At 39.9% G+C, this 12,789-nt stretch overlaps 1 protein-coding gene across 3 annotated transcripts in view; it reads left to right on the top strand.

The window, feature by feature from the left end:
- AP3B1 (adaptor related protein complex 3 subunit beta 1) overlaps positions 1-12,789 on the top strand; it is a gene marked incomplete at both ends in the record, with an annotated part of 157,798 nt that overhangs the window by 27,597 nt on the left and 117,412 nt on the right. For all 3 annotated transcript variants that reach the window (XM_079549003.1, XM_079549002.1, XM_079549001.1), the window contains 2 exons: positions 5,253-5,348; positions 6,872-7,032. In XM_079549003.1, coding sequence (XP_079405129.1) covers positions 5,253-5,348; positions 6,872-7,032 — 257 coding nt within the window. The remainder of the gene's footprint in view (positions 1-5,252; positions 5,349-6,871; positions 7,033-12,789) is intronic.

The raw sequence follows: 12,789 nt of genomic DNA, 5'->3' as shown, positions 1-12,789 counted from the left end.
ACAGGAATGAATTTCTTTGATTTACACTTAATTATGTAATTTAAAAAAAATAATTATAAGGATACTTAATAGCTTTATCAGGACTTCGATAAATAAAAGCAATAGCAGAAGTAAAAGGTTTATTTGTTTGTTTACTATCAATTCTATCATTGCAGTTATTTGTCTATCTTTTCCCCAGAATCAAGTGGTAAATGCACAATGTTTCTTGATTTTGTATCTTTTCTTGCTTTCCTTTTAGGGGAGGATGTGAGGGAAAATATCTTGGACAGAAACTTTCACTTATATTTTTATCTAGGATTTTTGAAAACTGCTGCATTTGCTTCCAACTAAGACTTGTTTACATCCACAAACTTTCCACGTCTCTTGAGGGGATCTAAAACGACGTCTGCATTAGGAAGTTGTACGGCCAGGCATTTTATAAAAAAAAAAAAGTAACAGTTACTCAGGTATACTCAGTACCAGTGCTGTGCATACCAAGTCAGCTCTAGTTCAGAGGTTCCAAAATTGTAATTGACTTGACAAATTAAATTTGGATGAAAACTGTATGTGTCAATTAGCAGTTTCAGACTGCATAATGACCAATGAAGTCTGTTTTGGGGCAGTAGAGCAAACATGTAACAGTATCATCCTGTGTAGTAACAATTATCTAATAATTTTGGGAAAATAAAGTGGTTTGAAGTGCTGTTAATAGAATGCATGCTGTAGTTCATCCCTTCTTTTCTGGAAATATGTATTCCATACATAACATCTGCTATAAGTTAAAAGTTGCTTTTTCCAAGGCTTGTGCCACTGCTGACTAGATTTCCTGCTGTGATGGCTTCAGAAACTGCTATCTCACTGCAGTACAGCAACTACTGCGGTATAGCAAGTCACAGATACTTGTTTTCTTCCTTATTTTACACTGATGATTAGTAAAATTCTAGTCAGTGTAATTTGATTTTAAAGAAATTTTGGTTATTTAAATATTACTTCAGAGGTTCTTTTTTTCTTCCTTTTTTTTTCTTTTTCTTTTTTTTCCAAAAGCCTGTATTTGGCTAATGCCAAATACTGTGCTCTGGAAGACAAGGAGGGCTAACTGGGTCTCCTCAGTAGCTGGCCCATAGGTGCCAATCTTTTCAATTAATGGCAGCTAGACAAAGGGCCTTGAGTCTGCGGAACTAATTCTGTGGCTGCTACAAGATGCTCTGCACGTACATGCTCCCTATGTCCACCCGTAGCTACCACCCTGTATTTTTGCCCTATGGACAACTGTGTGCATGTATACAAACACATGACCCTGGATAGGATAACCCCGGTCTCTTATAGTTTTCTCTTTATGGAGAGACATAAATAGTGTGTTTCTCTCCCTAAAGCCTCCAGGTTTTTCTGGAAGCTGGGCAGAACTCTTCTGGTCCACTCTCTTGCCAGCTTTTTCTGGGATGTCTCTTTTTTGTACATGTATTCTTACCTCTGCTTGCCATGCGCTTCACCTACTTGCTGACACTTAGTTTCACTCACTCTCCAGTTGCTCATGGGCTCTCTAACCTGTGGTGATGGCACTCATGCCCTCACTTGTTCTTGTCACTTATTGGGCTCCTGTGTCCTGAGATCTCACTCAACATGATGTTTTTTGTTGTTGGTACCCAAGGTCAAATGGCCCATGCTCTGATTGCTGTCTTATATTGTGTATTCAATGTGAAGCTGTATGTACTTCACAGAACATAATTCAAAAAGGACTTTTTATAAGACTATATGACAGAATGCTGATCAGGTGCAGGGCACAGAGGATCATAGAATCATTAAGGTTGGAAAAGACCACTAAGATCATTGAGTCTAACCTTCAATCCATCACCATCATATCCACTTAACCACATCTCTCACTGCCTTTTCTTAAAAACCTCCAGGGACAGTGATTCACCTATATATGGGCAGCCTGTTCCAATGCCTTGCCACTTCTTCGCAGAATAAACTTTTCCTAATATCCTACTTGAACCTCCTGTGGTGTGACTTAAGGCTATTACCTCTCATCTTATCTAGGTTACTAGTTACCTGGGAAAAGGGGCTTACCCCCACCTCACTATAGAGGCCATAACATCTTTCCTTAGCCTTCTCTTCTTCATACTGATACTGCAAAACCCCAGATCCTTCAGCCATTTCTTTTAAGTCTTGTATTTCAGACCCTTCACAGCTTTGTTGCCTTTCTCTGACCATGCTGCAGGGCCTCAATATCTGTCATGTAGTTAGGGGGGCCAAAATTGAAAGCAGTACTCTAAGTGCATCCTCAGGGGGACTGTCACCTCTCTGCTCCTGCTGGCAACACTATTTCTGATACAAGCCAGGATGCAGTTCGGCTTTGACCACCTGGGCATGCTACTGGGTTGTGTTCAGCTGAACATCAACCAACACTCCTGGGTCCATTTCTTTCACTGTCTTTCAGCCACTCTGCCCCAAGTCTGTCATGTTGCCTAGGGTTGTTGTGGTCGAAGTGGAGGCCCTGGAAGTTACCTTGTTAAAGATCGTATCAGGCCATAGAGACTGATGGCCTCAGCCCATCAGTCTGGCCTGCCTGCATCCCTCCATATGGCTTTCCAATCCTCAGGCAGATTGACACTTGCTTCAACTTGGTGTTGTGTGGGAACTTACTGGGAGTGCACTCAATTTCCTCATCCAGATCACAGTAAAAATATGAAACTGAACTGGCCTCAATACTGACCTCTGAGGAGCACGTGGCTGGCTGGTTGCCAGCTGGATTCAACTTGATTCACCATCTCTCTCTGAGCCCAATCATGCAGCTGTTCCTTTTTACCTCTTATTTCTCTATTTTTACCTACTGACTCTGCTCCAAATTATATTATGGTCCCTTCATTTCCATGTCTTTGGTTCTTTCCTAGAACATCCCATAAGTCTTAAAATACTCTGCCTCTTCACATAATGCATCCCGTACTCTTAGGCCCAGTACCAAATGAAAGGTACTCAGATATTTACTCTTGATGTGTTTCACACCTGGACCCTGGGGCTGAGAAGATCCTTTGAGGGACCCAAAAGGGTATCCCTTCTTTGGAGCCCTAAATTTGAATTCTCTTCTGCTACTTGGAGAAATGTTGATGGTTCTTGTCGTGGATCCAAAATCTAGGTCAGGTTATTATTCTTCTGCTTCTCACTGCATTGTCTCTCTATTTTCCTTTGTATGTGTGAAGATAACATTTTATCACATAAATGCTATTTACTATTCTTTTTTTGTATTAGTGTTTCTGTGATTATTTTATTATATTTGAAATCAAATAATCATATAATTCACATTTTCTCTGTGCAGTGGTCAAAGTTCCACTATTTGCTGGTGAAAAACATTTGTGTGGCAGGAGACTTAAACAGAAAAGAGATCAGGGCATTTAGAAAAGACAGGTATCTGACTAACCTTTGTAAATAATTAAATTGACGAATTTAGGTCACTGTAACTAGACAGAGCTAACCACTTCAGTGTCTCAGATGACTTTTCATGATTCAGTTTTTACTCTGAAATTCCTAGAAATTACTTGGAATGAATTCAGTCAGATTGAATGGGGCTCTGAGCAACCTGATCTAGCTAGTTGTCCCTTGCAAGGAAGTTGTTCATTGCAAGGAAGTTGGACTAAATGACCTTTAAATGTCCTCTCCAACTCAGATGATTCTATGATTCTATGATCTTGATAGTATTTTCTGAAACAATTTTTGTCATTTTTCCCCCCAGCTTTAACCCTGTCAGAAATTTGTCTGTACAGATTGCTACAACGCAGTAGCATAAAGTATATCAGCTTTTCATGAGTGCTTTTCCTGACTAGAAAAGGCTGCTTGTTTTTTTTTATTTTTCTTTAAACCTGTGCCGAGTGCTCTGGTACAAGAAAGTAGAGATGAAGACGCAGTAAAACATACTCATTTGTCTTAAGAGAAGCAAAGGGCATCTTATTGTTTTACAGAAGTGCCTTGTGATTTTGTTTTTGTAAGTACATACTGACCTTAACTTGATTATGTGCATCATGGCGTGTGTTGTGAGGATGCAAGAAGTGACCTAATAAACAATTGGTGGTATAGAACAAAAATAAATCTTGATCAATACCTCACGGAGTTTGATGTGTTTTTATTGATAAACTAATTAAACAAATCTGCCTATATTCCTCAAGGCTAATGTGCCCATGTTATGATTAGTTTCATAGAAAGGAGCATTTTAACATTGAGTGAAGGTAAGTGATAGAAGAACAGTGTAGTCACGAAGCTGTAAGGGCTACCATTTCTAGTCAGAGTGGATTCAGGAAAGGAGGCTATCTTTGCACACCTGCAGTCATTCAGTGCATAGGCCTCTTGTGATCGATGTTGATTGCAGTTTGTCTGTAGCAGAACTGCAAATAATACAGTGTGGTGTAACCTTCTGTGATTTAATATTCTAGTTTTTTTGCCAGAACTGGCAGAAAGATACATCTTCTGATAGCAACGGTAATTATAGCACAGCTGTAGTTGAGAGTCTTGAGGAGTTTTCTATTAGAAGCCCCAAGAGTTGGTTGAAGTTGTCCAATGTAAAAAATATTATCCCCGCTTCCTTGACTTATAGTGGCTATGAGGGGGTAAAGTGAATTAAATTGAGTATCTGCTTCCCCCAAAGTTATACTGAGGTTTTCTTACTCTTTGAACATTATGTCCCTTGTAATATACTTACATTGGCCACATGCTTTGAATGTTTTGAACCATGCAAAGGGGGATCTAATGCCTTTTGCTTTTGTCCAAGACATAGTCAGAAGTGCTTTTTTAATTAGAGTTAAACTACATAATCTACCACTGTTCAGCTTGAAGTTATATTCTATTCCAAATGTGTAAAGTAATTGATTTTGAGTTTTAAATGTAAATGTAAAATGTGCCTGTTTAAACTGTGGTAACCACTGATTTCACCCAATCTGTTTTCCCTGAGAATGTATTAGCAGTTCTCACATGGTCAGTTGCCATATGGTAGCTTCTTATGTTATTGAAGTCTTTATAAACGTGTTAGTAATATAAAACAATACTTTATATTGTTAGTCTTGATCTGAGTATTGTAAATTAAGTAATATTGCAGCACCTCAAGGAACATCTATTAAAGGGATTACATTAAAATCATAGGACATCTGAGAAGCATGTGGATGTTCCAGTGATGCTATTAACTCTTCCTTCAAAAAATAAAGTGTTTATGTAACTGTGCAATCTAGGGCTTAGTTTTGCAGAATTCCACAACTAACTTGTAATAATGTTCTTTGTGTTTTTGTTTTCAGATAAAAAAGCTTGTGTATGTTTATCTGATGCGATATGCAGAAGAACAGCAAGATTTGGCATTGCTGTCCATCAGTACTTTTCAGCGTGCTTTGAAAGTGAGTGACTATGAAATAGTATTTTATGCAGAATTCTGAGCTGCCATCGCAAAAAGATCTTAAATGTGATCAGGTTCTTTGATTCTAATTAACTTAAATATACTTAACCAGATTCAGATGTGTAATTGACAGGGTTTTTTTATGCTGCTTCAAACTTCTTCAAGTGTTAAGCAGCTAAGTCTGCATGAAGTGCCATTACCTTTCTAAAGAAAAAAAGCTGATTGGTGCTCTCACATTCACACAGACAACATTTATCTTGTCTTTCTTCTTTCCTAGTTATGTATGTGACAAGACCTTATTATAACTGAAGCCTCCTGTTTCTTTCAGCTTATGTGAAAGATGTGTATATACAAGAGAAGCATAATGTAACATAGTGTTTACATTACAATATGCAATATGTTGCATGTGCTTCTTTTAATATAAAGAGTTGAAAAACTTTTTGCACTGGTTTGCTTCTGGTTTGTGTGACAACATGGTATTGGATTAGAGAGCAGAAGTCAGGATTGCCCTTAAAGTATGACTTCTGAGGTTTAGAAAGGTCTCTTAAATCTGTACCAATGAATTTGGCTGGAATTTATGATTGGAGGATGTTGAGGTTTTTTCCCTTGCATTCTTCTACTAAAGCTATTCTAGATTTATTCTGTGTATTCAAACCCATGATTAATGGAGTAGGTTTTCGTAACTGTTCTTCAAAGTACAGTTACTTTGCGGTATTTTGTCTCCAACCTAACCTTAGCATTATAAAGAAAGATGTATCCTGGAAGGAAAGAAGAAAAGGTAGAAAACAAAGGAGGTTTCAAAACATTTGGCTTTCAGATTTTACACATTCTTGAGAAAATCAATTTTCTTACTGGCTTTGTATTATATCTCCCAGTTAGGAATAAAAGTGAGTATATACTTAGGAAGAACTTGAGTGGAAGTGTCACAACTAAGAACCACATTTAAATTTGCTAGAAGTTATGTTTCATTAATATCTGAATTGTTTTCGAAATATCTGAATTCCAGATCATTAAAGAATATGCTTGTCTTTTATAATGGAAAGTAAATGATGATGCTACATTTTTTTTTTTTTTCCATTAAAAGTTTATTGCATGAAGTTTGGCGCATTTACTTGCTGGTGTGTCTTTAATTTGTAGGTCTGAATTATGGTGTGATAAATTTGGGTGGTTTAATCTTGTAACGGCTTGTGTTGGAAGGGACCTCAAAGATCACCTGCTTCCAACCTGCCCTGCCACAGTCAGTGTTGCTGACCATGATCCCAAGCACTAGATCAGGCTGCCCAGGGTTCCACAACCCTGGGGTTGAACACCTCTAGGGGTGAGACATGCACAGCCTCTCTGGGCAGCCTGTTCCAGTACTTCACCACACTCAAAGTTTCCCCTTTAATTTAATTTAAATCTCCCTTCTTTTAGTTGGAAACCATTCCCCCTTGTCCCCTTAATATGCCGTTACTATGGTACGCACTCCAGAGGACTTAACGTATGCTTCTTATCTTATTTTTCCCTTTCTCTCCCGTTTTTCAGGATCCTAATCAGCTAATCCGTGCAAGTGCTCTCAGAGTTTTATCTAGTATCCGTGTGCCAATTATTGTTCCTATTATGATGCTTGCTATTAAAGAAGCGTCTTCTGATTTATCTCCTTATGTGAGGAAAAATGCGGCCCATGCAATCCAAAAACTGTACAGGTGAGTTATTCTGAGAAATACTGAAAAACGTTTTAAAGATCATTATGGATTCTGTTTAGTAAAACTGTTGTGGATGTTGTGTGTGTCCCAGATGTGTATCAGATCTGTTTTTTCAGAAGTATAAAATAGACATAGATTCAATCACTTAGCTGTTCTGATTGGAATTTAGACACCTTTGAATTTTTTTTCCCTAATTGCTACAGCAAAGGTTTTCATATTCTCAATTTTAACTATATACATACCAATAGTGTATCTACTGTTTGCTGATCCTTGGAAAGACACGGAGGACTGTGAGAATTTTTTAAATCACTTTTATGTATTTAAAATGTCTTCATAAAAATTTGAAAATAAAACTATGTTCTATTTTAATATGCTTTTTTTTTTTTTTTTTTTACTTGGGGATGAGCTTTATATTTCTTTCTCCATTATTTTCTATGGTATATTCTTGTATAAGTTCAAAGTGTTTTTGATTAAAGAGAGTTTTGATATATTTACAAAAACACAAGTATGGTATGTGTATTAACACAATGCTGAATAGTTTTTGCTTCATACAGTAACATGGTAAGTATGAAAATATATAAAAGAGAAACCGATGCAGTATTTTCTGTTTTTTAATTAGCCTGTTACTGTAATCAATGTAGCAACGAATGCAGATATGTTTTTAGCATTTGTATCTTTCATCTTGAAGTCATTCAGTTTGGTTTGCAATACAGATAACAAAAGAATGCTTCCTAATAGAAATTCTATCTCTACAAATCCATTTCTTCCCTCTTCAGAAATCCTTCTTATGGAAGAGCTCTTACAAAGAAGAGGATAGTGGCTTACTCATCTGCGGGCAATAATATCTGTATCTTTCATAGTACAGATGATGAGTGTAACTTCGGGGCTATAAGGCTGATGGCTTTTTTCATGACAGCCTTGTGAAAAGCCTGGGCTGGGTTCCCTCTCTGCGGTCTTTTTTACAGTGAGTGCTCTCATCTGATGGCCTTGGGAGTAGCTGGGTCAGGATGCTACCAGTTTCAGTCACCAGCTGTCTATCCACCTCTCTGTGAACGTGCAGACATGTCTGTTGTCACTTAAAGTAGCAAAAGGATTTTTCAGGTCCATACTGTTCAAGTAATGTTCTTTCTGTTATCAGAAAGGGCCTGTATATTATGAAGTTTCAGACAGTTGTAGCTGCATAGTCCACCTTACCTGCAGTAGAATAAGCTTCAGTGTTACTTGTGAACAGATCAGAAACTAGCAGTTGAGTGCCTGGTAAAGCCTTTGTCCCACAACATCCTTCTCTCCAAATTGGAAAGATACGGATTTGATGGGTAAACTTTAGATGGATTGAGAACTGGCTGCAGGATTGAATCCAGAGAATAGTGGCCAATGGTTCTGTGGCTGAGTGGACACAAGTGGTGTCTCCCAGGGGCCAGTGCTGGGGCTGATTCTCTTTAATATTTTCATCAATATGTGCATACTTTAGTACAGATTAGGGGATGACCTTGTGGAGAATTGCTCCAAGGAGAAGAACCTGAGGTCCTGGTGAACAACAGGTTGGCCATGAACCAGCAGTGTGCCCTACTGGCCAAGAAGGCTAATCATGTCCAGGGGTGCCTTAAAAAAAGGGGCCAGTGGGTTGAGGGAGGTGATCTATCCCCTTTACTCCGCCATGGCGAGGCCACAATTAGAATACTGTGTCCAGTTCTGGGATCCTGTGTTCAGAAAAGCTGGGGATCTCCTAGGAGAAGTCCATCTGAGAGCAACAAAGATGACCGAGGACCTGGAGCATGTCCTTTGGGAGGAAAGGCTGAGTAACCTGGATCTGTTCAGCCTGGGGAAAAGAAGACTGAAGGGTGTTCTGATTAATGTTTATAAACGTCCAAATGGAGGTGGAAGGCAAATGGATGAGGCCAGGCTCTTCTTGATGGTGTTTAGTGATAGGGCAGAGGATAATGGCCTAAAACTTGAACATAGGAAATTCCATACTAATGTGTGGAAAAACTTCTAAATTGTATGGTTGACAGAGCACCAGAACAGATTGCTCATTGAGGCTGTAGAGTCTTCTTCTATAGAGATATTCAAGACCTGTCTGAATGCCTACCTGTGATATCTGTTTTAGGGTACTTGCATTAGCAGGATGTTTGGACTCGATGATCTTTTGAGATCCATTCCAACACTTGCAATTCTGTGATTCTATTATCAATGACATCGACAGTGGGGTCAAGTGCACCAGTTTGCAGATGACAGCTGTGGGGCGTGGTTGACATGCCTGAGGAATGGGATGCCATCCAGGGGAACCTAGACAAGTTTGATAAGTGGGCCTAGAATAACCTTGTGAGGTTCAGTAAATCCAAATGCACCTGGTTAGAGGCAAACTCCACTACCAATACAAGCTGGGGGATTAAATGATTGGGCCTGCTGAAAAAGACCTGGGGTTACTGATGGATAGAAAGTTGGACATAAGCTAGTAGTGTGCCTTCACAGCCCAGAAAGCCAACTGTGTCTTGGGCTGCATCAGAAGAAGTGTGCCCAGAACTACTGAAGGCCATCCAGTTAATTTGTCTGTAGGCTGATAAAGTTGGCTTGTCTTTGTATCAGCATGCGTGTGTCTCAGCAGATCAGGGATCATAACTGGTAGCTGTGCAGTGGAAAAGATCATACACTGGAAGCAAGGCTGTCTTTTGGCATATTTATTTAATAAGCATATCATTTCAGAGTTGGTGAGATCATTCTGAATTTGGTGAGAATCAAAATTCCACAGGCCATGGATCTTTGATTTGAAAATCAGTCAACAGTTTATCTACTCTCCTACATCTAATAATCCATCTTCTGTGAGCATTTAAGCAAGAAGCACTGTTATTTTATTCCAGTAGTGCCTGTATGTTCCACTTACTTTTTGGTTTCCATAACTTCTGTATCTGTTGGGTAGTTCTGTTGCTCACTTAATACCCCAGTCAGACTTCTGATGAAGGTTCAATACTTCAATCTTCTTCGTATCTTAGTACATATAGTATCTAGCGTAGAAGAGCTTATTCATTAGTGGTTCAATCAGTCCAGGCAGTGGGAACCTTGCATATCCAAACAGAAGAGATTTCAGGCATAGCATGAACAGCAGCATTTGTGCCCAAAGCAGTCAACATTGCCAGCTACACTAGTGTAATTTTATCATTGAAAATATTAGACATCTTGCTTATTTCACATAGAATGCACTTCAAAGCTATTTCTGTCTTCTGTTTATCAATAGAAAATTCTACTGTGTACTTCCACCTACTTGCAGCAATGTCTAGAAAAGGATTTGACTACCAACATCAGTATTAAGTGCCATAATGGGAACACATCATTCTAAGCTTTTCAGTCTTATTTTCCAAGAATGCTTCCTTCCTTATCTAAAGTTTCAGAAAGAGGAGGTGGAGAAATGAAAATTAAACCACTGGAGCCCTTACTGGAGATTGCCTTGATCTCATACAAATAGGTTTTTTTCAAAATGTGTTGTTACTAAGCCCCCTGCACTGATAGATAGGGATGGGGAGCAGAATAGGCCCTACTTAGTCTACAAGGAAATGGTTTTGGATTTGCTCTGAAAGATGGATTCTCACAAGTCCATAGGGCTGAATGGATAGCAGCACCCTAGAGTGCTGAGGAAGTTGCCGGATATGGTTACTAAGCCACTCTCCAGCAGTCTGGCTACCTGGAGATGTCCCAGTGGATTGGAGACTGGCAGATGTGACGCCTATCTTCAAAAAGGAATGGAAAGATGATCCTGGTAGCTACAGACCTATCAGTCTCACCTCAGTGCTGCAGAAGGTTATGGAATGGATAATCTCGGGAGCCATCATGGACCAATTAAAGGTCAACCGGGGGACCATGCCCAGTCAGCATGGGTTTATGAATTCTAGATCCTGTTTGACAAACCTGACTTTGTTCTATGACAAGGTGACCAGCTTAGTGGATGTAGCTAAGGCTGATTATGTGGTCTGCCTGGACTTCAGTAGAGCCTTTGACACTGTCCCCACAGCATTCTCATGGAGAAGCTGGCTGCCCACGGTTTGGATGGGCGTACGCTCTGCTGTGTGAAACACTGGCTGGATGCTGGGCCCAAATTATTAAATGGAGTTAAGTGCAGTTGGTGGCCGGTCACAAGTGGTGTCCCTCAGAGCTCAGTTCTGGAGCCACTTTTATTTAACATCTTTATTAATGATCTTGATCAGGGGATTGAGTGCACCCTCAGTAAGTTCACAGATAACACCAAGCTGGGAGGGAGTTGATCTGCCTGAGGATAGTAAGGTGCTACAGAGGGGCCTGGATAGACTGGACTGATGGGCCAAAGTAAACTGCGTAAGTTTTATTAGAGCCAAGTGTTGGGTCCTGCATTTGGTCACAACAACCCCAGGCAAAACCCTACAGGTTTGGAGGGGAGTGGCTGAAAAGGAAAGGATTGCCTGATGGTAAAGGACCTTGGTGTACTGGTGGACTGATGGCTGAATATGAGCCAGCAGTGTGGCCAGGTGGCTAGGAAGGCCAGTGGCATCCTGGCTTGTATCAGGAATGGTATGGTGAGCAGGACTAGGAAGTAATCCTGCCCCTGTACTCGGCACTGGTGAGGCCTCACCTCAAGTACTGTGTTCAGTTTTGGGCACCTCAGTATAGAAAGGACATTGAGGTGCTGGAGCAGGCCCAAGGAAGGGCTACAAGGCTGGTGAAGGGCTTAGAGAATATGTCCTATGAGGAGAGACTGAAGCAATTGGGGCTGTTCAGTCTGGGGAAGAAGAGGCTGAGGGGAGACCTTATTGGTCTCTTCCAATATCTGAAAGGTGCTTACAGCGAGAGCGGGGTTGGTCTCTTCTCACTGGTGACAGGTGGCAGCATGAGGGGAAATGGCCTCAAGTTGCACCAGGGTAAGTTTAGGTTGGGTATCAGGAAACACTTCTTTACAGAAAGGGTTGTTAAGCAGTGGAATAGGCTCCCCAGGGAGGTGGTTGAGTCACCATCCCTGGATGTGTTTAAAAACTGTTTGGATGTGGTGCTTGGGACATGATTTAGCGGAGGGTTGTCAGTCAGGGTAGTATGGTTAGGTCCTGATTGGACTCAATGATCTTTAAGGTCTTTTCCAACCTGAGCAGTTTTATGATTCTGTGATTCTAAGTTACTCACCTACCTCTCTTCATGCTAAATTAGAAGTTTTGAAATATGACCTACTAGAAAGACTTAGGACTGTAATCTGAAGACTTTGGTATCTGGCAGAGATTCCATTAAACTCCCCCCCTTTTAAAACAATGCTGTTGTTTTACATGTGCTAATGATTGTGGTTTCTAAAAGTTTTATTATACATTTAACCTAGTATTGCTAGTTATTACAACCTCGGTGATGTAGTATGCAGATGGGTACATATAGTTAATCTGTACTTGTAAAGGATGGACAGTGCTTTAGGACATTTCATATGTCACCATTAAAACTTAAGTGTACAATGATGACCAAATGCTTCTTTACCTAACTATGTTAAAATGAGTTTTCAAAGTTATACAACTCCACATCTTTATAGCTATTTGAGTCCACAGTCTCTTCTTTTCTTCTACCTTGGCTTTGAGTTCTGCCATGCTCTGCGAATCGCTGTAGAAGAGGAAATTGGGATGAAAATTTTGTTCTTGCCTACCCCTTGTGTCTTTCTACACAAGAAAGCTAAGGAAGTAAGTTTTTCAATAATCAGTGCCTCTGACAAATTTTTCACGGTTGTTTTGAATATGTCAAAGGAAAGGTATGAATATGCTGGAA

This window comes from Tetrao urogallus (genome assembly GCF_951394365.1).
Source record: "Tetrao urogallus genome assembly, chromosome: Z".
In the NCBI taxonomy this organism is placed as follows: Eukaryota; Metazoa; Chordata; class Aves; order Galliformes; family Phasianidae; genus Tetrao; species Tetrao urogallus.
The sequence above is the reverse complement of the archived record's forward strand: the minus strand, read 5'-3'. Positions and strand labels throughout refer to the sequence as shown.